At 45.1% G+C, this 25,104-nt stretch overlaps 1 protein-coding gene across 4 annotated transcripts in view; it reads right to left on the bottom strand.

Annotated features, from left to right (window-relative positions):
• Window positions 1–25,104, bottom strand: part of LOC310754978 (uncharacterized protein) — a gene marked incomplete at its 5' end in the record, with an annotated part of 118,521 nt that overhangs the window by 59,198 nt on the left and 34,219 nt on the right. Inside the window, 5 exons of one of the 4 annotated variants that reach the window (XM_083631645.1) lie at window positions 20,109–20,235; window positions 22,087–22,169; window positions 22,455–22,536; window positions 22,730–23,219; window positions 24,538–24,604. In XM_083631645.1, the coding sequence (XP_083487771.1) occupies window positions 20,109–20,235; window positions 22,087–22,169; window positions 22,455–22,536; window positions 22,730–23,128 (691 nt within the window). Of the gene's footprint in view, window positions 1–20,108; window positions 20,236–22,086; window positions 22,170–22,454; window positions 22,537–22,729; window positions 23,220–24,537; window positions 24,605–25,104 lie in introns of those variants that run through there. The other 3 variants (XM_083631644.1, XM_083631642.1, XM_083631643.1) reach the window with 3 other exon arrangements.

Here is a 25,104-nt window from a genome sequence, read left to right as displayed (position 1 = left end):
GGTCTCGGCGGCCGCCCCCAGTCACCAGTCTAGCTGCCGCATTCTGGATTAGTTGTAGTTTCCGAGTCACCTTCAAAGGTAGCCCCACGTAGAGCGCATTGCAGTAGTCCGAGCGGGAGATAACTAGAGCATGCACCACTCTGGCGAGACAGTCCGCGGGCAGGTAGGGTCTCAGCCTGCGTACCAGGTGGAGTTGGTAGACAGCTGCCCTGGACACAGAATTGACCTGCGCCTCCATGGACAGCTATGAGTCCAAAATGACTCCCAGGCTGCGCACCTGGTCCTTCAGGGGCACAGTTACCCTATTCAGGACCAGGGAGTCCTCCACACCAGCCCGCCCCCTGTCCCCCAAAAACAGTACTTCTGTCTTGTCAGGATTCAACCTCAATCCATTAGCCGCCATCCATCCTCCAACTGCCTCCAGGCACTCACACAGGACCTTCACCGCCTTCACTGGTTCTGATTTGAAAGAGAGGTAGAGCTGGGTATCACCTGCATATTGATGGACACCCAGTCCAAACCCCCTGATGATCTCTCCCAGTGGCTTCATATAGATGTTAAAAAGCATGGGGGAGAGGACGGAACCCTGAGGCACCCCACAAGTGAGGGCCCAGGGGTCTGAACACTCATCCCCCGCCACCACTTTCTGAACACGGCCCAGGAGGAAGGAGCGAAACCACTGCATAACAGTGCCCCCAGCTCCCAGCCCCTCTAGACGGTCCAGAAGGATGTTATGGTCGATGGTATCGAACGCCGCTGAGAGATCCAGCAGAACCAGGAAACAACTCTCACCTTTGTCCCTAGCTCGCCGGAGATCATCAACCAGCGCGACCAAGGCAGTTTCAGTCCCATGATGAGGCCTGAATCCTGATTGGAAGGGATCCAAATGGTCCGCATCCTCCAGGCGTGCCTGGAGTTGTTCAGCAACCACTCGCTCAATCACCTTGCCCAAGAATGGAAGATTTGAGACTGGGCGATAGTCGGCCATACTGGCCGGGTCTAAAGATGGTTTTTTAAGAAGCGGTTTAATGACCGCCTCTTTCAGCAGATCTGGGAATGTTCCCTCACAGAGGGAAGCATTCACCACCCCGCAGAGCCCATCGCCCAGCCCTTCCCGGCTTGCTTTTATTAGCCAGGATGGGCAAGGATCAAGGAGACAGGTGGTTGGTTTCACGCGTCCAAGCAGCCTGTCCACATCCTCGGGGGTAACGGATTGAAATTGATTCCATGCAACTTGACCAGACAGAGCTCTAGCACTCTCCCGCCCCAGCCCTGCTCCCACGGTGGTGTCTAGCTCCTTCCGAATATGAGTGATTTTATCTGCAAAAAACTTTGCAAAATCGTTGCAGGAGATCTTGGGGTCTTTACAAGGCCCCGGTGGTAAAGGTGGTTCCGTTAAATTGCGAACCACCTGAAAGAGTCTCCTGCTACTATTTTCTGCAGATGCAATAGAGCGAAAGTAGAGAGAGAAACAAAGGGTTGAGACTCTGTGACGCCGAATCTCCCCCCACCCCACAGTAGGCAGGGCGTGCATTCTGAGCTGTTTAACCCTGTAAGCTCAGGTTCTCCTCACAGTTCTGTCCATTTCCAATGACATTACTCTGTTCAGATCGCCCATCAAAATCATTTTTTGATCTGCAAATTCCATTAAATCATTCTCCAACTTTTCATAAAATTCTGATTTATTTTTCATTTGGAGCACAAATTCCTATCAATAAATTTGTTTAGCCTTGCACCGCAACCTGTACCAGTATGACTCTCCCTTGGTCGTTTTTTAATATTTGTATATTATAAATTTTCACGGCATGGGCTTCAAGCAGGGACAGCTGCCAGGGTGTCAATGGTTCCAAGAGCGGCTGGCGTTTTATCCAAACTTTATACAAGGCATTTCTTATAATATGGTTGTTGAAATCTGTATGGGCTTTGCTCTTATTGTAACCTAAATAGGTGTGTCATCCAAACCTATTATTGTAGCTTTCCAAATCTAAGATCTCTGTTCTTTCCAGGACTATCCGGTTATCTCTAATATTTTCTCATCATTTAAAAATCTTCCATTCAACCTCCAACTTCTCTTTTTAATTTTATTATATTTTAGTTCCATCATTACCAGATTATGGTCTGATATCATTTTCGGGAGGATCTCAACTTTTCTTCGAAAAGATATTAGATTATTTGAAGTCTGGATTGCATCTGATTTTTTTAGCATATGCATTGAAGGTATATTGTCTGTCCCTTCTCTGTTTCTCTCTCCAAGCATCTTTTAAGTTCAGATCTTCTACCAATTGATTAAATGTTATTGGGAACTTCCCTTTTCTTGATGTTACGTCTCTCTCCGTTCTATCTAGAGCCAGGGATGTTACTCTGTTGAAGTCTCCCATGATGATCATTACTGTCATTACTGTATTCTAATAGCTTATCTTCAAGGTTGTTTTTGAAGTTTGTTTTATTTCCACTTGGTGCATATACCCCACCAAAATTATTTCTTCTCTGCCTTTTGTCAATTGTATTCCTAATATTCTTCCTTCGTCATCTTTAAGTGGTATTTTTGCATCTCTTTTGGTTTATATATATATAACTATTCCTCTCTTTTTGGAAACATCTGAAGCTATGTATTCTGTTCCTAATTTCTTATCTATCAAAACTCTGTTGTGTTTCTTTGCTATATGTGTTTCCTGGAGACCAATGACGTCCCAATTTTTCTTTCTTTTTTTAATGATATTTTTATTCATTTTACAATACAGCATTAAAAATACATCACCAACATTTTCACAATAACATTCTTTTGGACTTCCCTCAGCTCTTCTGCGAATCCTCCGTTTTAATTCTTTCTTCCGCATTTCTTAATTTAATATTGCCTTTTATTAAAAACCTTCTCCCTCTCTACTCCCTTTTTTACAATATTTCTAATACTATTCTTTCACAGAGCCTCTTGCATACCAACAAATGTTATTTGTTCATCACATGTACTTTTCAAATAATCTACAAATTTACTCCAGTCCTCGGTGAACCTGTGATCTCGTAGGTTTCGGATCCTTCCTGTTAATTTGTCAAGTTCTGCATAATCCATTAATTTCATTCTCCATTCTTCCATCGAGGGAAGATTCTTCTTGTTTCCATTTTTGGGCTAGTAATATCCTTGCCGCTGTTACTGCATATAAAAAAAGTTTATAGTCCTTTCTGTTTATTTCATTTCCTACCATTCCTAACCCCCTTCATGGATCACTGCCTTGCCGTGGTGAAGGGGCTTGAATAAGAGAAGCTATGAGCTATGCCGTGCAGGGCCACCCAAGATGGACAGGTCATAGTGGAGAGTTTTGACCAAACGTGATCCACCTGGAGGAGGAACCGGCAAGCCACTCCAGTATCCCTGCCAAGAAAACTCCATGGACAAAGACAACAGGCATATAAAAGTTATGACGCTGGAAGATGAGCCCCTCAGGTCGGAAGGCGTCCAACATGCTACTGAGGAAGAGCGGAGGACAAGTACAAGTAGATTCAGAGCTGATGAAGCGGCTGGGCCAAAGCCGAAAGGACGCTCAGTTGTGGATATGCCTGGAAGCGAAAGGAAAGTCCAATGCTGCAAAGAAAAATATTGCATAGGAACCTGGAATGTAAGAACCATGAACCTTGGTAAGTTGGATGTGGTCAAAAATGAGATGGCAAGAATAAATATTGACATCCTGGGCATCAGTGAACTAAAATGGACAGGAATGGGCGAATTCAGTTTGGATGACCATCATATCTACTACTGTGGGCAAGAATCCCGTAAAAGAAATGGAGTGGCCCTCATAGACAACAAAAGAGTGGTGAAAGCTGTACTGGGATGCAATCTCAAAAATTATAGAATGATCTCGACACGAATCCAAGGCAGACCTTTTAACATCACAGTAATCCAAGTTTATGCACCACCTACTGGTGCTGAAGAAACTGAAATTGACCGATTCTATGAAGACTTACAACACCTTATGGAAGTGACACCAAAGAAGGATGTTCTTCTCATTATAGGGGATTGGAATGCTAAAGTAGGGAATCAAGAGATAAAAGGAACAACGGGCAAGTTTGGCCTTGGAGAGCAAAATGAAGCAGGGCAAAGGCTAATAGAGTTCTGTCAAGAGAACAAGCTGGTCATCACAAACACGCTTTTCCAACAACACAAGAGACGACTCTACACGTGGACATCACCAGATGGGCAGCATCGAAATCAGATTGATTATATTCTCTCAAGCCAAAGATGGAGAAGCTCAATACAGTCAGCAAAAACAAGACCTGGAGCTGACTGTGGCTCAGATCATCAGCTTCTTATAGCAAAATTCAAGCTTAAACTGAAGAAAGTAGGAAAAACCACTGGGCCGGTAAGATACAATCTAAATCAAATCCCTTATGAATACACAGTGGAAGTGAGGAACAGGTTTAAGGATTTAGATTTGCTAGACAGAGTGCCTGAAGAACTATGGATGGAGGCTCGCAACATTATACGGAGGCAGCAACGAAAACCATCCCAATGAAAAGGAAATGCAAGAAAGCAAAGTGGCTGTCCAATGAGGCCTTACAAATAGCGGGGGAGAGAAGGCAAGCAAAATGCGAGGGAGATAGAGAAAGATACAGGAAATTGAATGCAGATTTCCAAAAAATAGCAAGGAGAGATAAGAAGGCCTTCTTAAACGAGCAATGCAAAGAAATAGAGGAAAACAACAGAATGGGAAGAACCAGAGATCTGTTCAAGAAAATTGGAGATATGAAAGGAACATTTCATTCAAAGATCGCCATAATAAAGGACAAAAGTGGTAAGGACCTAACAGAAGCAGAAGACATCAAGAAGAGGTGGCAAGAATACACAGAGGAATTATACCAGAAAGAAATGGATGCCTCGTACACCCCAGATAGTGGGGTTGCTGACCTTGAGCCAGACATCCTGGAGAGTGAAGTCAAATGGGCCTTAGAAAGCACTGCAAATAACAAGGCCAGTGGAAGTGATGGTATTCCAGCTGAACTATTTAAAATTTTAAAAGATGATGCTGTTAAGGTGCTACACTCAATATGCCAGCAAATTTGGAAAACTCAGCAGTGGCCAGAGGATTGGAGAAGATCAGTCTACATCCCAGTCCCAAAGAAGGGAAGTGCCAAAGAATGCTCCAACTACCGCATAATTGCTCTCATTTCACACGCTAGCAAGGTTATGCTTAAAATTCTACAAGGCAGGCTCAAGCAGTATGTGGACCGAGAACTCCCAGAAGTGCAAGCTGGATTTCGAAAGGGCAGAGGAACCAGACACCAAATTGCAAACATGCGCTGGATTATGGAGAAAGCTAGAGAGTTCCAGAAAGACATCTACTTCTGCTTCATTGACTACGCAAAAGCCTTTGACTGTGTCGACCACAGCAAACTATGGCAAGTTCTTAAAGAAATGGGAGTGCCTGATCACCTCATCTGTCTCCTGAGAAATCTCTATGTGGGACAAGAAGCTACAGTTAGAACTGGATACGGAACAACTGATTGGTTCAAAATTGGGAAAGGAGTACGGCAAGGCTGTATATTGTCTCCCTGCTTATTTAACTTATATGCAGAATTCATCATGCGAAAGGCTGGGCTGGATGAATCCCAAGCCGGAATTTGATTGCTGGAAGAAATATCAACAACCTCAGATATGCAGATGACACAACCCTGATGGCAGAAAGTGAGGAGGAATTAAAGAACCTCTTAATGAGGGTGAAAGAGGAGAGCGCAAAACATGGTTTGAAGCTCAACATCAAAAAAACAAAGATCATGGCCACTGGTCCCATCACCTCCTGGCAAATAGAAGGGGAAGAAATGGACGCAGTGAAAGATTTTACTTTATGGGGCTCCATGATCACTGCAGATCACAGCAGTCACGAAATTAAAAGACGCCTGCTTCTTGGGAGAAAAGCAATGACAAACCTACACAGCATCTTAAAAAGCAGAGACATCACCTTGCCAACAAAGGTCCGTATAGTTAAAGCTCTGGTTTTCCCAGTAGTGATGTATGGAAGTGAGAGCTGGACCATAAAGAAGAATTAATGCTTTTGAATTCTGGTGCTGGAGGAGACTCTTGAGAGTCCCATGGACTGCAAGAAGATCAAACCGATCCATTCTGAAGGAAATCAGCCCTGAGTGCTCACTCGGAGGACAGATTGTGAAGCTGAGGCTCCAAGACTTTGGCCACCTCAGGAGAAGAGAAGACTCCCTGGAAAAGACCCTGATGTTGGGAAAGATGGAGGGCACAAGGAGAAGGGGATGACAGAGGACGAAATGGTTGGACAGTGTTCTCGAAGCTACCAGCATGAGTTTGACCAAACTGCGGGAGGCAGTGGAAGACAGGAGTGCCTGGCGTGCTCTGGTCCAGGGGGTCATGAAAAAGCGGACACAACTAAATGACTAAACAACAACAACAACCATTCCTAACAAAAATGCCTCTGGTTTCTTAACAAATGTACATTTCTGCATTTTTTTCAATTCATTATATATCATTTCCCAGAAGCCTTTCACCTTTTTACATTCCCACCACATATAGTAAAATGTTCCCTCTTTTTCTTTACATTTCCAACATTTATTGCACATTTTATACATTTTTGCTAACTTCACTGGAGTAATGTACCACCTATATACCATTTTCATAACATTTTCTTTTACAGTACAGGCCGTAAATTTTAACCTTTCATTCCATAATTTTGTCCAATCACATAGCTGTATATTATATCCAAAGTCTCTGGCTCAATGAATCATTACCGATTTGATTTCTTCATCTTTAGTATACCATTCTAGCAGCAATTTATACATCTTAGACAAAATTTTAAAGTCATTATTCAATATCTCTATTTGAAATTTCGATTTTTTTTTCAGAATAACCTTTCTCTTTTACCTCTTTACATTTCATTAACCTGATAATAATGCAACCAATCATTAACATATTCTTTAACCTCATCATATGGCTTCATTTTCCATTTGCCTCCTTCTTTAACAATCAAACTCCCATATGTTATCCACCTCCCTCTCATATTGATCTTCTTCACACTCATCACCTCCAACGGAGACAACCAATGTGGTATTTTTGGTTCTAATAGGTTTTTATACCTTTCCCAAACTTCTATAAGAGATCTTCAAAAAATGTGGTTTTCAAAGCCTTTGTGAATTTCTTTCTTATCATACCATAAATATGCGTGCCAACCAAATTTGTTATCGAACCCTTCCAAATCTAACAATTCTGTTTTCTAGTTTCATCCATTCCTTCAGCCAACAGAGGCATGATGCTTCATAATATAATTTCAAATCCGGCAGAGCGAAGCCTCCTCTTTCTTTCACATCTGTTAACAACTTAAATTGTATTCTTGGCTTCTTACCCTGCCAGATATACCTTGAAATTGTTCTTTGCCATTCTTTAAATATCACTGCCCCTTTGATTATCGGAATTGTCTGAAATAAGAATAACATCTTTGGCAACGCACTCATCTTTATTGTTGAAATCCTTCCCCAAAATGATAACTTCATCCTCCCCCACACCTCTAGATCTCTCTTAATTCCATTCCACATTGGTATATAATTATTTTGAAATAGATCAATATTTTGGGGAGTCAGCCAAATTTCCAAGTATTTAACCTTCTTAACCACTTCTATCCCTGTTTGTTGCTTTATTGTTTCTATCAAACCTCCAGCTTCAGGGAGGGGGGCAAAGTGCCACAGAGTCCTGACCCCCCCCAGTGGTGCTCAATATTTTTAGCAATTATTTTGGTTTTTTTCTTATTCAGTATAAATCCTGCCACTTGGCCAAACTGTTCTATCTCCTCTAATACCTCTTTAACACTTCTTGACGGTTCCTCCACTGTTAGTACCAGATCATCGGCAAAGGCTTTAACCTTATACTCATTATGACCGACTGTTACCCCCCTTATTAGCTTGTTTTTCCTTATAGATCTTAGAAAGATTTCCAGTACCAAGATGAGTAGTACTGGCAAAAGAGGACATCCCTGTCTTGTACCTTTAGTTATTCTAATATTTTCTGTCATCACATCCAATTTTTCTTTCTTAAGATACGCTCAATTTTATCCCTTTTTACCTTATTGTTCAAACCACTGATGTGCCACGATATAATGTTCAAATTCATTAATCTTTATTAGACACAAAGTCAAATATCAACATCAAATACGGAACTGTAATTAAGTACAATAATATAGTTTTGGGAAACTCTGCTTCTTTTCTTATCCTCCTGGACTTTCCTGTCTTTGTTCTCTTTCTTGAGCTGTACCCCCTCCCAGGTCTATTTTGTATTTCCGCCAAAATTTTCCGAATTCTGGGGATCTAAAAGTCTTTCTTCTATCTTTCTTCTATCTTTGTAGGAGAAGGAAATACCTTCAGGAAATTCCCACTTGTGTCTAATTTCATTTGTTTTCAACACCTCTGTCAGAGTCCAAGCAGCTGCCAGGGTTGGAAGATGGCCCAGAGCAGGAGGAGGGGGGTTATCATGGAAACACTCTCCCAGAATGTAGGTGAAAGGCCGAACTCCACAGATAGCCTCTCAGACATGGCTGGCCAGCCTTCGAGTATTCAAGAGCGTAGGGGGGTTACAGGAAAAAGGACACAATTTGTCAGAGAGTACGAAGAGAAGTTTCCTCCCACGTTGCATTTGTAGGAAGAAACGTGACACTGAGAACTTAGGTGAGTCATCATCGTAATGGCGACCAGCTCACGGGAGAAGAGCTCCTGGTAATCTGTTCTTTTCTTGGAATAAAACCAACTTTATAAATGAACTGCACTCTTGCGTGTCTCACTGCCGTCACAACTGATTATCCATATATATACACAATGGTTCTCTCTCTCTATATACACGGCTAGTGATTGACCCAGTTCTTCAAGCTATCCTATTAGCCGATCCCGCCCACAGAGGTATTTTCACTCTGAGAGATCGGGGTGGGTGGGGGTTAGTGCTTACACGTCCCACATTTAATGTTTATTAAAAATTACTGAGTGCTGGGTGGATTCCTGCAACAGTCTTAACAATACATGTATTTAATAAACATTGGCCAAGTGTTATAAAAGGAATACGGATTGTGTTCCCCCACCTTCTTGATTTCTCCAGGCAACCAATATTTAAGATACTTAACTTGTGGTGCCCAGAATTGAACACAGTATTCAAGGTGGGGTCTGACCAAGGCAGAATAAAGTGGTACTATTCCTGCCCTTGATCTGATTCGGCCTTCTGCAACATTGACCTCCGCTCCCCATTTGGTGTCATCTGCAAATGTGATGGGCACCCCCTCAGTTTCTTCATCCAAGTCATTTATAAAGACGTTGAACAACAACGGGCCCAGGACAGAACCCTGCAGCACCCCAGGATGATGAGGAACCATGAAGGAGGACTGTTTGGGTTCGGTCAGTCAAATCCACCTAACAGTTTCCTCATTCAGCCCACATTTTAACAGCTTCCTCACAGAAAGATCACAGGGGACGTTGTCAAAAGCCTTACTGAAATCAAGACGCACTATTTCCACAGCTCTCCCCTGATCAACAAAGTTTATAACTCCATCCGAAAAAAGGGGAGGAGAGATTTCTCTGGATTTACTTGTTTTTGAGAAAGCCATGCTTTCATCCTTTGTGTTTATGTTGTGAAATCTTCAGGTGAAGGGTACATAAATTTTAAAAATGATAATGAATAAGGATATTGACAAGCTGGAACATGTGCAAACGAAGGCGATTTATGTATTTATTTAATTTGTATACCACTCGACCCAGTGGTGCTGAATTGAATAAAATATTGGTGGGGGGCCAGGTAAGACCTGCTTTGCACAATAAATCACATGATGCATGCATGCCATTGGAATGGCAATGACTACTAACTTGGGGTGTGGCCCCCTCAAATGTTTTATTGGGGGGCAAAAACCCTCAGCCTCTAAAGTTTGACTCCTGTTGCCACGTGTCAGGACGGTTACAACATAAAACAAAAACACAATATAAAAACACAAAATACACATGTGTAACCCTCTTCTCACCACATTTTAAAAGGACATTAGATATCAATCAGCCAAAGGCCTGGTTAAAAAAGTGCAGATTTCCTTGTCTCCTAAAGCTATATAATGAAGGATGTCTCCCCAATATGAACTCTTTGATGGGAAGTGAGAGAGTAGCTCCGACTAAAGCTCTTTCCACATTCCACACACTGATAGGGTTTCTCCCCTGTATGGGTTCTTTGATGGGAAGTAAGATAGTGGCTGTGAGTGAAGCTCTTTCCACATTCCACACACTGATAGGGTTTTTCCCCTGTATGAATTCTTTGATGGGAAGTAAGATCAGAACTCTGACTGAAGCTCTTTCCACATTCCATGCACTGATAGGGTTTTTCCCCTGTATGAATTCTTTGATGTGAAGTGAGATGGGCGCTCTGACTGAAACTCTTTCCACATTCAAAGCACTGATATGGTTTCTCGCCTGTATGAATTCTTTGATGGGAAGTGAGTTTGGAGCTCTCCCTGAAGCTCTTTCCACATTCCATGCACTCATAGGGTTTCTCCCCTTTATGAATTCTTTGATGGGAAGTGAGATAGTCGTTCCGACTGAAGCTCTTTCCACATTCCATGCACTGATAGGGTTTCTCCCCTGTATGAATTTTTTGATGGGAAGTCAGACTTTGGCTGTAACTGAAGCTCTTTCCACATTCCACGCACTGATAGGGTTTCTCCCCTGTATGAATTCTTTGATGGGAAGTCAGACTTTGGCTGTGACTGAAGCTCTTTCCACATTCCACGCAGTGAAAGGGTTTCTCCCCTGTATGAATTCTTTGATGAGAAGTGAGATGGGAGCTCTTCCTGAAGCTCTTTCTACATTCCATGCACTGAAAGGGTTTCTCCCCTGTATGATTTTTTTTATGGGAATTGAGATCAGAGCTCTGACTGAAGCTCTTTCCACATTCCCCACACTGATAGGGTTTCTCCCCTGTATGAATTCTTTGATGGGAAGTGAGATTGTGTCTGTGACTGAAGCTCTTTCCACATTCCACACACTGATAGGGTTTCTCCCCTGTATGAATTCTTTGATGCTTAGTGAGACTGGAGTTCTGACTGAAGCTCTTTCCACATTCCATGCACTGATAGTGTTTCTTTCCAATGAGATTTCTTTGTTGGGAACTGGAATGGGAGCTCTGACTGCAGCTGTCTCCACACTCCAAATACTTACTTGGCTTCTCCTCTCTGAGGATTTTGTCGTGTTCATCCTTGTTCGCAATCTGCAATTCATCACAATCTGCAATGGAGGCAAAAATAGATTTGAGTCTCAGGAACAAATGAAGGAGAACTGAAGGGAGTTGGGTGTGTGTTCATTGCCTTTGTTGTCTGTCATTAACCAACATATTTATTATTAGATTCTAATGGTTGTTGAATGTTGCTTTGTTTGATATACAGTAGTGGTAAAATTGTAGAAGCCTTTTGGGGGAAAGTGTATTTCAGAGGTTTGGTGGTTCATAACACCACTTCTTTGGGAGGGAGGGTCGTTTAATTTCATTGTACACAGGTTGTACAATGACAATAAAAGTATTATTAATAATATTGTGAAATTATTTATCAATGGAAAGATAATTTAATCAAGAATGTAAGGCAACAAAGTTTGTTCCGTTATCTGTATTTGTCAGGCTGGAGCCAACAAGCGAGCAACAGCAGCTGCCAGACTTGAATGGCTGCCCAGGGGACGAAGGGAGGATTGTTATGGGAAACACAGAGGAAAGTACAGGGGGGAGGTCACAGCCCAGAGAAATACAGGAGTTATCAGACAATAGCTTGTCTGGGCCAGTTTCCAAGCCCCTCAGAGTGCAGGAACACAGAAGAGAAGGGGTACAAGAAAAGGGGAAATTGACATCATAGAAGCGACAGAAGAGATTCGCCTTCACGTGTTGTTTCTGGAGGAAGAGGAACAAAGCTGAGGATTTAGTTGAGTCATCATAAGGGTAGCCATAAGTCATGGGGGCAGAGAGCTCCGGACAAGAGGCAAGTTTTTTCAGGAATAACACCAACTTTTAATTGACTGTACGTGTTTGAGTCTTGCTGCCACTACAGCATGACTCAACTCAACTGCTGCTGAGAACGAAAGCCCATCAGATAATTAAGCAAGGATGGCTGAAAAGCGACAGCAGCAGCAGCCCGTGGATATGCAAGCCGGGCAAGGAGCGGCAGCTGCGGAGGCTCCAACGGCAGTGGATCCTACACAAATTCTCTGGGCAGAGAATCAAGAATTAATATTAGCATGACTGGAAGTAGTGACGGGAGAACAGGCAAGACAGCTCTCCGACTTATCCGGTAGGCAAACTGCAAAAAACCTAGTCCCCCACCTCCCACCCTTCAATGGGAATAGTGCAGAGTATGACTCCTTCCGAGTCTCCTGCTTATATTACCTATGTCTTAAAGGGGAAGAATACAGAGATGATGAAGCAAGAATAGCCACGACTGCGGGGCTTCGGGGGGCGGCGGCTAGACAGTAGATTACCCCTTACCTGATGTTAATGACCACATGCTCACTAATTTACCTGCCTTTTTGAAGCTCTTGGACAACATATTCAGGAATCCCGCACAATAGGTGTAGTTGGAACAGGAGTTCCTGAACCTCAGGCAAGGAAGGGGGACAGTAGCACAGTATTGGTCCAGTTTTATGATGCACACCTGTCAACTGGAGTGGGAAGGGAAGGCCTTGATTGCCCTGTTCAAAGCAGGACTCTGCGAGGAGATTCGCAATGAACTTGCGGAAATGCCAAAGTTGAACACCTTGGAAGAGGTGGGGCAAGCCGCTCTGCAGTTAGGACTGAGATTCCAGATGGGTTTGCTCAGAAGAAGAAAGAGGTGATACAAAACGGGGGAGTGATGCAAAGGATTTCGCAGAGAGAGGAGGGTTGCTGTACAGAGGGGGAAACCTCTGCGTCCCAGAAGGGGAACTCTGAGCCAAGGTACTCAGACAGCGCCATGGTAGTCCAACGGCAGGCCATTTTGGGCAATGGAAGACAGAATGCCTAGTAATGCGAGACTTCTGGTGGCCAAGGATGCAAGAGGAGGTCAAGGAGTATGTATGGGCGTGTAACACCTGTCAATGGGCAGAGGCCCCGCGAGACCCCAGCAGGCCTACTACAACCACTACCTATTGGAGAGTCATTCCCCGTGTCTGCAGTCATGGGATTGTTGTCTATCACATGACGGTGTATGTTTTCATTCCACAGAGTGGGAAGTGACAGAGATAGGATCCTTGTGTTACTGTGTTCTGTGATGTAGGACTATTGTCCTTTGTTCTCTCTCTTTGCTGTCTGATGAGAAAGAGGAAGGAGCTAAGTCAGAATGCTCCGAGGGTTTTATATGTAAATAAAGTAGATTAGCCAAAATGCTGAGTTGCTGGTACTGTTATGCAAGCTGTGAAGACTCTGCAGATCCCTAAGTGTGCTGATGTCTGTTGGCATCAGTCGCTGTGATGTTCGGGCAGAAGAAAGCTTTTGATGCTTCCAAACGATCGACCAGGAAGAAGAGAACATGCCATTCGGGCATGTGCCTCTGCCAGGGTCCTACACAAGAGTAGCTCCTGACACTACCTACCCCACAGGGGCCGTGGGAAACCATTGCCATGGATCTCATCACCGACTTGCCAGAGTCACAGAAACAGACAGTGATCTGGGTTGTGGTGGAACTTTTTTTCAAAGATGGCACATTTTGTACCCTGCGAGAAACTACCCTCAGCACACAAGACAGCACAACTCTTCGTGGAACATGTGTTCAAATTGCATGGACTACCATGGAAGATTGTGTCAGATAGCGGAAAACAATTCACAGCCCAGTTTTGGAGAAAACTGATGTAACTGCTGAAGGTGGAAATATGCCTCTTGTCAGCTAGATACCCACAGACGAACAGAGAGTCAGAGAGGATGAAGGCCACATTGCAGCAGTATCTACGATGTTATGTGAATTACCAACAAGATGACTGGGTAGACAACTTGGCACTGGCTGAATTCATTTACAATAACGCAGTGCACTCATCCACACAACAAACACCATTTTTTGCTTGTCAAGGGAGACACCCACGGATGTTTCCAGGGCAGGGGGACAACCTCGCAGTGCCAGCAGCAGAACAGTATGCAGAAGAAATGGAAGCGCTGCACAGTATTTTGCGGGACCACCTAGAAAGGGCGAAGGCTCAGTACAAGGCGGAAGCAGATAAACACAGGCAGGTGGGCAAGGAGATAAGGGTGGGGGACCAAGTATGGTTGTCCACAAAAGACTGGCCGAGCAAGGGACAATGCCGTAAGCTGGAACCGCAAAGGGTGGGGCCTTTGAAGTGGTGGAACAAATCAACCCTGTGTCGTTCAAGCTACGCCTATCTGAGTCAATGAAGATGCATCTGGTGTTCCATTGGTTGCTTCTATCTCCAATGACGGCGAGACACCCGTATCAGGAGAGGAAGGAACCACCACTCTTGCCGATGTTGGTGGAGGGTGAACCTGAATACGAGGTGGACGAGCTACTAGACTCTGGCAGGAGAGGTAGGGGTGCAGTATTTTGTGTCTTGGAAGAGGTATGGACCAGAAGAGAATTCATGGGAGAGCACAGGAAACATACATGTACCAAGGTTGCAGAGCGAGTTTCACCGTAGGTACCCCAGGAAACCCAAACCCCAAGGTTGGGTAGAGGAAGAGCTGAAATGGGAAGAAGGGGAGAATGAGCCCGAGTGGGAGGAAGAAGCAGAAGAGCAGCAACCGGGGTGCAGTTCTTGGGAGGACAATGAGGAGGAATGGTGGGAAGTGGCCCAGAGCGCCCCAAGAGAGGAAGAGGAGAGGCAGGATGAACAGGAGAGGGCCCCTAGAGGGGGGGATGATGTAAGGCTGGAGCCAGCAAGCGAACAGCAGCAGCTGCCAGACTTGGACGGGAGCCCAGAGGGAAAAGGGAGGATTGTTATGGGAAGAACAGAGGAAAGTACAGGGGGAAGTTCACAGCCCAGATAAATACTGGAGTTATCAGACAATAGTTTGTCTGAGCCAGTTTCCAAGCCTCTCAGCCTGAAGGAATTCAGGAGAGGAGCGGTACAAGAAAAGGGGAAATTGACATCACAGAAGCGACGGAAGAGATTCGTCTTCACGCGTTGTTTCCGGAGGAAGAGGAACAAAGCTGAGGATTTAGTTGAGTCATCATCAGGGTAGCCATAAGTCATGGGGGCAGAGAGGCATGTTTTTTCTGGAATAAAACCAACTTTTAATTGACAGTACGTGTTTGCGTCTTGCTGCTGCCACAGTATTTTATCAAAAGTTATGGTCAAATAACCAGAAAAAGCAAGCACAACTTGCTTAGGTTGACTTTTGTCAGTGTGTTATGTGATTTCAGTGATTTTGTCAGTGTGTTCTGTGATCAAGTTGGTTGGTTTTTTTGTCTTATTTCATTTAGTGAGTTTGCAGACATAATAAAATTTTAAAAATGGCACAAAGAGTTGACTGGTCACCCAGAAAGCCATGTAAAATAGTATTATTAAGTGAGCAAGGCTATAGTTATGAAGAAATCAGAAGCAAAATTGGGGGAAACAACCAAAGCTGGCCTTTCTATATATTTGAAGAGGTATAGGGGAATCAGTTGCTACAAAATCAGACTGGTAAAGGCAGGAAAAGGTGCACAACAGCAAGTGACGATCGAAAATGGAGAGAATGCACCTACGTGATGGAAAAAAATCATCTGGGTGTTTACAAGATGACATGGTGCAATGTAATGTGAAGTTGAGTGCAAGGACTGGTCTAAATGCTAGAATTCTAAGGAAAAAGCCATTATCTCTCAAGCAAAGGTGGAAAAGATTAAACTGGGCTAAAACCCATGGTAACTGGACAGCGGAACAATGGGAAAGTGTTCTTTGGAGTGATGAGACCCAAATCTCCTTGCTTGGTTCTGATGGCATGAAATATGCGAGCAAAAGGTGTGGGAAGAATTTGTGTCATCAAAGGAATGTAAATGCCCCAAAATACATAAATGAAATACTTGTGCACAAACTGAAGCATTCCGCATGTGATCTTTTCCCAGATACTGAACCTTTTTATTTATTTGTTTGTTTTCTATTTCAACAGGATTCAGCTCCATGTCATACTGCTGGTGTGCAAAAGGTGGTTTCAAGATAATCATATTCCACTGCTGGAATATCTCCAGACCTTAACCCAATCAAAAATCTTTGGAGCCGACTAAAGAAACTTGTTAGTCAGAAGCAACCCAGCAATAAAGCCCAATTAACAGAGGCAATAATTCCATCTTGGTTTCACATTATCACAGCTGCAGAACTAAAAAACGTGCTTCACTCCATGGGAAGGCGTTGCAAGGCCAGAATTAAAGCTAAAGGTTACCAAAGTCGGTATTAATTGACATGGTGAGAATTTCTGTTAGAAGATTGGCAGATGAAAATGATGGACTTTGCAGATCTGGTGACACTGACAGGAAAAATTCAAAACCAGCACGATTAAGTATTCCAAAAGGGTTGGAGTAAATTTATACGATATCTGAAAGATTATTGTAAGCAATTAACATCACTAGCAGGGTTGTCTGAAGACCTGTGATGAGAAATTTTCTACCTTTCTATATTTAAATTTTGAGCCATTCTGTAATGAGTGTAATAAGAATTGGAAAATGTACAAATTGCAATGATATAAATGTTAATTTTGAAAGCCATGAGGCGGCAGGGAAGGAAGTTGAGGCTCCAAAGAGCCAGGGTGGTATAGGGGATAATGATGATGTGAATGTATAATGTTAAATGGAAAACAAATTAAAGTTGTATTTTTTTCCAAAAAAAGGATGTGGCTCTGTCCTCTTGGCTTCAAAAGACACAGAACCCGCTTACGCTTGTAACTGGAACAGTAATTGTAATTGGTGGTTAGAGCACGGCTTACGTCAGCAGAAAAAGGCATAGAGGCATTGACCAAATAAGGAAAACGGTAAATATGAGGGGTGGGCGGCAGAATTCAGGGTGAGGGCAGATGTCAACAAGGGCAGGGATTTTAGTATTTTAATTAGGCGGTTGTGGTGATATAATAATAATAATAATAATAATAATAATAATAATAATAATAATAATAATAATTTAATATTTATACCCTGCCCATCTGGCTGAGTTTCCCCAGCAACTCTGGGCAGCTTCCAATCAAGTGTTAAAAACAATACTGTCAGGGAAGAGTTAGAAGTTTTCAGTTTATCAGAGGGAGAAAGCATTCCCCAAGGGGGGAAGGAGAGCAGTGAATCTAATAGAACGGAGCAAGAGGAACAACAGGGAGGGACCGGCTGTTCCCTGGAAAGGCAAGGGTTCAGTTCTAGCTCAGATTCGGAGGAGGGGAGATACAGGCCAGCTCTAGCCAGGAGGGTAGGAAAAAGAGCAGGAAAGCGAAGGGAAGGGCGCCTTCGACATTTTGAGAGTGGCTGGTCACGGAGAAGCAGAGCTCAGAAGGTATCTGAAATAAGTGACTCTGAGGAAGAATAGTTAAAGATAAGGAGCATTTAAAAGTTTGTTTGTTAATACACAATAAAAAGTTATAAAAGAACAAGAAGCATTTGTGTGGTGATCTGAAGAGGACAACGACCAGGCCTGACAGATACAGCATTAAATATTTAAAACTTCCCTAAACTGCCTTCAGATGTCTTTTAAAGAAAAGATAGCTGATTATTTCCTTGACATCTGAAGGGAGGGTGTTCCACAGGGCGGGTGCCACCACCGAGAAGGCCCTCTGCCTGGGTTTCCAGCTGTTATGATAAAGAAAATGGGGATTATAATTGTTTTTGTTACTAAATTTAAAAAAGTTGAGTGGAAAATAAGGCGATATTTTAAAATGTTAAGAGATTAGGATTTGCTGAATTAACAAATTGAACTAGAGAACAAGAAGGGGAGGTATGAGGAAGTCAAAGAAACATGTGACTGAAAACTGTTATTGAAACTGAATTGTTTTTAATTTCTTTTTCTTTTTCTTTTTCTTTTTGTCTTTATATAAAATTGGAAAATTCAATAAATATTCATTAAAAAAAAAAAAGAGAGAAGGCCCTCTGCCTGGTTCCCTGTAACCTCACTTCTCGCAATGAGGGAACCGCCAGAAGTGCCTCGGAGCTGGACCTCAGTGTCTGGGCTGAACGATGGGGGTGGAGACGCTCCTTCAGGTATACTGGACCAAGCCTGTTTAGGGCTTTCAAGGTCAGCACCAACACTTTGAATTGTGCTTGGAAACGTCCTGGGAGCCAATGCAGATCTCTCAGAACTGGTGTTATATGGTCTCGGCGGCCGACCCCCGTTCACCAGTCTAGCTGCCGCATTCTGGATTAATTGCAGTTTCCGGGTCACCTTCAAAGGTAGCCCCACATAGAGCGCATTGCAGTAGTCCAAGCGGGAGATAACCAGAGCATGCACCACTCTGGCGAGACAGTCCGCGGGCAGATAGGGTCTCAGTCTGCGTACCAGATGGAGCTGGTAGACAGCCCCCCTGGACACAGAATTAACCTGCGCCTCCATAGGCTGTAAACGCTGCGCATGCCCAGCCAATGGGGAAACAGGGGAAAGAACTTGCACTGCATGTAGCTTGTGTTTTGCTAAGTTTGGGTGTGCCCACTTTTGGACACCTGTGCTTGCAAGGATGTCTATGTAATCAATAAACTCTTTGCTGCTTCACCCATTTTGTTCAGATTTTATTTTGAGGGTCTCAAACCCACCTGTCCAGACTGAGAAATCAGTGGTCAGCATATTCTGCCGTGGGCAGTGAGGACATCCAGTCCTCATCATAATCCCGTTTTTAATGGGACTTGTATGTACCTCTGAAAACCTTGGGATTCCCCCAAACCTAGTGACTCCCTCTTGTGTGTGGGTGGGGATGGATGGTTTGGCTACATGGGGAAGATCCCCACTTCAAGAATACCGTATTTTTCGCTCTATAGGGCGCACCTGACCATAGGGCGCACCTAGTTTTCAGAGGGGGAAATCAAGGAAAAATATATGATTCCCCCCCCCCCCAGCTCTGGGTGCACCCTGTCTGCTTCTCCCAGACCTTCTCCCTGCTATTGCGGGAGGTGGGGGAATCCCTGTGGGGAATGCCCCCGAGCCTGTGGGGCTGGCGGTGGGGGCAAGTGCTGCTTTCCCCCACCGCCAGCCTCAAAGACCAGACTCTCCTGGCTTCAGTGAAAGCAACGCGAAGCCTCCGGAGCACAGGCTTCGGAGGCTTCGCGTTGCTATCGCTGAAGCCAGGGAGCCTGCATTCACTCCATAGGATGCACACACATTTCCCCTTCATCTTTGGAGAGGAAAAACTGTGTCCTATAGAGCGAAAAATACGGTAACTTGGCTCAGAGGGCATGAGGTAAAATTTTGTGTGTCTTGCTCATTCGTAGTGCCTGGATGACTGGCAAAGGATATTTGGGTTGAGCTACAAATGGTCCGTGAGGCCAGGTCTATGACCTGACCATCAACTTTTAGAACACATCTGAAGGCAGCCCTGTTTAGGGAAACTTTTAATGTTTAATAGACTATTGTATTTTAATATTCTGTTGGAAGATGCCCAGAGTGGCTGTGGAAACCCAGCCAGATGGGCGCGGTATAAATGATATATTATTATATTATTATTATTATTATCTCCTGCCCCAGAGTGATGGATCTGTGCCAATTCCCAACTGGAGGCCAAAAGCAGACTCCATCAATTATGGCTCCCAAGAGGGGACCATCTTGCCAGGGACTCCTCCGAGAACAGAGCCCAGTTTACTTAATCCTGTCGGGCACAACAGCATCCTTCAGACCCTGCTGGGCCCTTAGATGCTTCTCAGCGCATCAAGGTAGGTAAAACTGTGGCCTCTATTCCTAACGGTGGATGCTGAAATGAAAAACCTGACAGGAGCTACTTATCTTTCCGAACAACTCTGAAGGTGACATTTAAGATGTCTGGCCAGTTCAGACCAGCCGAATCGTGGTATAAAAAGGCAGAACTGGAGGAAGATGGTTCTCAGAAAAAACTGTAATTTACTCTTTCATGTGGGGGCGTTAGGTTCCCAGGTGTTGTATTGGGCGCTGTTGAGCTCTGTGGAAATGTATGAGGTTTGTTACATAGAGGTATTTTTTGAATTTTCAGTCAGATATTAAGATCCCACAGGGAGTCTTACCAAGAGAGGCCACGATCCCACGATTCTCCTCCATGACGTCCTTATGCAGAGCTCTCTGGTCAGGATCCAGCAACGCCCACTCCTCGTCCGTGAAAGAAACAGCGACATCTTCAAAGCACACTGGGCCCTAAAAGAAAAAGGGAAATGTCCTCCTCTGAGACAGCAGAAATATGATCGGCTGTACAATGTTCTCTTGTTTCCTTCCTCAGATTGCTGCGTTGTTTCAATAGGATTGCTTTGCTGCACATTTTTATTATGGATGGCTATTTTGATGTTTTAATTGAATTATTTTATTCTGCTTTTAATTATGGGTATTCGTCTTTGTGCAAATAGGTGGTTCTCTTCCTTGTGGATTTCAAGTTATTCTGCCTACGCAGGGATTCCAGTTTCCCCGATGGAAGGATCCCCTTTCTCCTCTCCTCATGTCCTGTTCTGAAGAGGATCCTTCCCAGTGCCCTAGAGCCAAATTCAAGGGGTTCAAGGGGGCATGCTGTTGGGGCTAGCTAAGTGAATCCTGGACACTATTTGTTCTCGTCTGTCCACTGCTTAGAAGCCTATTTTAGCACTCAGTGATGAATATAGAAATACAAGAAGCCTAGTTTGGATGGCCATCTGTCTTGGAGGATCTAGCTGAGACTCCTGCAATGCAGGGGGTGGGACTTGATGACCCTTGGGGTCCCTTTCAACTCTAGGATTCCATGAAAACTGCAACTACAGATGAATCCTACTGGCGATATTCAGAAGGCTGGTGTCACAGAGTTATCTGGGCAGGAAATCCCATAATTCACAGCTGGAGTTAAATCTTTATCAGCAAGAACACGATATTCACAGACTTGGCTGAGTTTCAGGCCGAATGAGAAGAGCAGCTCATTCCCTGAGGGTCTGTCAGTTTGCATTTCTTAGTGCAGAAAGTATGGAACTGATACTGATCTTTCCTATTCTAATTACAGTGGTACCTCGGGTTACATACGCTTTAGGTTACAGACTCCGCTAACCCAGAAATAGTCCCTTGGGTTAAGAACTTTGCTTCAGGATAAGAACAGAAATCGTACGGCGGCAGCAGGACGCCCCATTAGCTAAAGTGGTCTTCAGGTTAAGAACAGTTTCAGGTTAAGAACGAACCTCTGGAACAAATTAAGTACGTAACCAGAGGTACCACTGTACGCTTAGTGTTAAGGTTTAGACTTATTATAAGTTGTGGTAAGTTTAAGTCTGCTGCAACTGGATTTCTTATGGAGAGGGCCAATCCTGTACATTTTAGATTTGTGACCAGTATCCTCATTTGCCTTCAGCAGCAGTTAAAGCTCCGCCAGATGAAATACAATTGCCTCCGGTCTATTTTGGGGGATTCCTGTAACGTCTTTACATTTTCACTCTGGTAACTATACATTGGAGTTCTGCCTGGATCAATACTGAGTAGAATTCCATGACAGGGTCTTCCTCCATGAAATCAGCTGCCAAAAGAGAAGGCCCCCAGCTCCCCACAGCTTTCCAAGTCCCTCCTCTCTGGGGTTTCTGGCAAGCGATGCACCAGTGTGCAAGTGTGCAGCCTGCCTTTGCTCCTCCATTGTCAGACGTCTCCTGGCTCTGAGAGACAAGCAGGGAGGGTGGCTTCTGGCAGAAGGAGAGGGAGCCCCCAGTGGCTCCTCCTTCTTCTGACTCACCTCTGCCTCTCGACCTTCCTCCTCCACTCGCCTCCCCCCTCTTCTGCCTCTGATTCTGGACTGCATTCTGCCACAGAGTCTCCCAGCTCACTAAGCCCTGTTATCCCTTCAGCTTCTGACACCTCCTCTTCCCAGGCTTCTCCCTCTTCTCCCTCTGACCGCTCATCCTTCCTCCACCTCCACTCCTTGGTCTCTAAGACGTCCTCCCTTCCTGGTTCCCCAGCTGCTTCCTCCCACCATTCCTCTGTGCCCAACCAGTCCATGACATTGCTCCATCCCTCGGCCTCTGTCCTCACAAGGCAGATTCCCCTGACCTGATCAGGTTCCACAGCCGCTGCTTCCCTTCTGCCCCCATGAAAAGGTGGATCAGGAGGTCTTGCCAGCATCATACTTTCACCTACAAGAGAAAAAACGTAAGCAGGATGCCAGGAGTGCCTGCTTCTCTCACAGGTGAAGCAGGGCATCTCTAACTACAGATGGGCCTTTGAGAAAGCCGTACCTGCTGAGTGCAGTTAGACGCTTATGCCCATTTCATATGTTAGTTGTGCAGAAATACTTCTCCCTTCCTTTGGACCCTTGGTCCCAATTGTGCCCCCCCCCAAAAAAGATGAAAAGAACCCACAGATTAGTTGGAAAACCAACAGAACGAGACCAAACGGAGAAAAGCCACCTTCCTCCTTACCCAGTGGCCTCTCTCTGGTGTCCAACGGAGGCCTCTCTGCCTCACAGGAATCCAGGTCCATTTCTGCAAAACGATCCCTTTTCTGAAAGAGCAACAACGATTCAAAACAGAGAATGAATGGCGAGAAATGTTAGAAAGAGAATGACAAAGACAGAAGCTTTAAGGGTGTTAGATCTCATTCCCAGAAAAAGAATGGGCCAACAGTAGAGCATTATGGGATGTTCATCATCCTGTTTGGAGCCCCTTAGGAGTATCCAGAGCAAAGTCTCTCTCACCTGCTTTCTCTCCTCTGCCTGACTCAGGAGGAAACCTTCGGCCAGGGCCACCGCCTGGGAACTGGTCTCTGCTCTGCATTCCCTCACCCAGCTCTCCATCTCCGGGGGAAGGACAGCCAGGAACTGCTCCAAGATCACCAGGTCCAGCATCTCAGCTTTCGTGTGCCTTTCCGGCTTCAGCCATTGATGGCAAAGGTGGTAGAGTCGGCTGCAAACCTCTCGGGGTCCTTTGGCCTCCTGGAAGCAGAACCTCCCAAACTGCTGGATCTGCACCTCTGAGCGGAGGGTGTCCTCCTCACCCAGGATCTTCAGCACAGAGTTTTCCCAGAATCCCCCACTCCCAGTTTGGTCGGCATGGCCTCTTCTTGCTCCAGGGCCAGCCGAGTCTTGCTCATCCATCTGTGCTCTCAGGAAGCCTCTAAGAGATCGGAAGGAACCTTTTGGTCTTCTGCCAAGTTCTGTCCGTCTTAATGAGAAGCTCTAGCAAATCCTACGAAGCAAAAACATTGTTTAGTTACAGAACTAAAGAGGAAACGAAGGAGAGGAAAAAGGTTCCCTGAGCAAGAATGGATGAGTCTTCCTAGGAACCAGGGCTAACCAGCCTAAACGATGAGATATCTTTTGAAGAAGACGGAGGAGGAGGAGGAGACGAAGGAGAAGGAGGAAGAGGAGAAGAAGAAGATGAAGAAAGCAGCCTCTAGCCCTCCTAGAAGGAAGATTACAATGCAAAATGTGGAGGCAACGGAAGGGATTTCTGGGAGATGAATCAGCCTGGTTGCTCCTGCCTTCCAGTAAATAATAATAATAATAATAATAATAATAATAATAATAATAATAATAACAACAACAACAATTTATTATTTATACCCTGCCCATCTGGCTGGGCTTCCCCAGCCACTCTTTGCGGCTTCCAACAAAATATTAAAATACAGTAATTCATCAAATATTAAATGCTTCTGTAAAGTAAATGCATGAAGTCAGAACCGACTGACAAAGGAGTCATTTGTATCTTGAAAAAAAATGGATGCTTGGCTGTAGTGGGGGTCCTCATCCGGGGGTCCTCAGGAGTTGCTCTCCCCCCACCCCCACTCCCCTGCTTCTGTCTCCTTTTCCTGCACTTGGACTCTCTGCCGCTCTCCAGACAGACTCCTGGGGTGGGGTCCCTTTTTCTTTGCTCTGAGGGCCAGGAATGTATCTAGTCAACCCCCTGAGGGCCAAGTGGGTGGGGCCAAATACATCTCCCTTGAAATATAGGCGGGCAATTTATTATTATTATTCTCTTAGATAGCTTAACCCCCACACACAGCCATTGATGCCCAGGTCCCTGGAGGCTCAGTGAGTAGCAGCGCCCATTTCCGGCTGCTTTGCCAGCAACAATCCCTTTGGGACAGAGAGGATGTGGTCCTGGGATGCCCTGCTCTGGGTGCGAGGGGATTGCTGCCGTGGCCTCCGTGGGGAGCTGCCCTGGGAGACACTGGGAAACTGGTCCCCAATGCAGCAGCCAGACTATGGGCTGGGATCCCTCTCTTTATTCCTGGCCTCTCTTTCCCACCTTTTTTTTGGGGGGGGGGCTAGTCCACCTCCTTGTCCAGCTTTGGAAAACCATTTGCACATGTTTCCTCTGTTGTGCAATGACGCTGCGAGACGTCACGCAGAGTTAAAGTCCCAGGGACTCCTTTGTTTAAAGAAGGGATATTTTTTCTGAAAGGGGGGGGGCGGAGGGCCAAATGAGTTTGGTTGCAGACCTGGCCCCTCCCTGATCAGGCCCCCCCCGGCCCCCTCCCCTGCTGCAGCCCTGGGACCCCCACCAGATCCCAGAGAGAGAGGAGACTCACCAGATCCCAGAGAGAGAGGAGACCCACCAGATCCCAGGAGAGACACTCAAGCAGGGAAGGACTGGGGAGGGAGGGGCCTTGGCTGGGAAGGACTTGGCCCCCCCCTTGCTTCCTGTCCTCTCTAGGAAGGCAGCTCGGTTCCCTTTAACCCTTGCCATGCCGAGTCCCCCAGCTCAGCCCTTCCTCCCTTTGCACAACCTGAACAGATCCCGGCTCGCGAAGGGTCTCTCTAATCCATCTACCTGGATTATAATAGCTCTACCTGGGCTAAGGGGCTGGGAGAGGGATATACCTTGCAAGGTCCTCTAGAGTCATCTCCATGATACTCTCATGCCAGAGGGTTAGGGTGGAGCAGAGGAAGAGCAGAGGAAGAATTTACCGGCAAGCCAAGGGATAGATGCCCCTCAAGTATCTCCTCCTCCTCCTCCTCCTCCAAGACCTCTTTCCTGACTGCCAGATTCATTCTATTAGAGCTCAGCAGCTCCAAGAAACCTTAGTGAGTCCCAGGTGGTAGCAGCTGCTCCCTGCCCCACCCACCCC

The sequence above is a fragment of the Podarcis filfolensis genome (genome assembly GCF_964270895.1).
Source record: "Podarcis filfolensis genome assembly, contig: HAP1_SCAFFOLD_61, whole genome shotgun sequence".
NCBI lineage: Eukaryota > Metazoa > Chordata > Lepidosauria > Squamata > Lacertidae > Podarcis > Podarcis filfolensis.
Note: the sequence above shows the minus strand (reverse complement) of the source record. Positions and strands in the feature narration are given on the sequence as shown.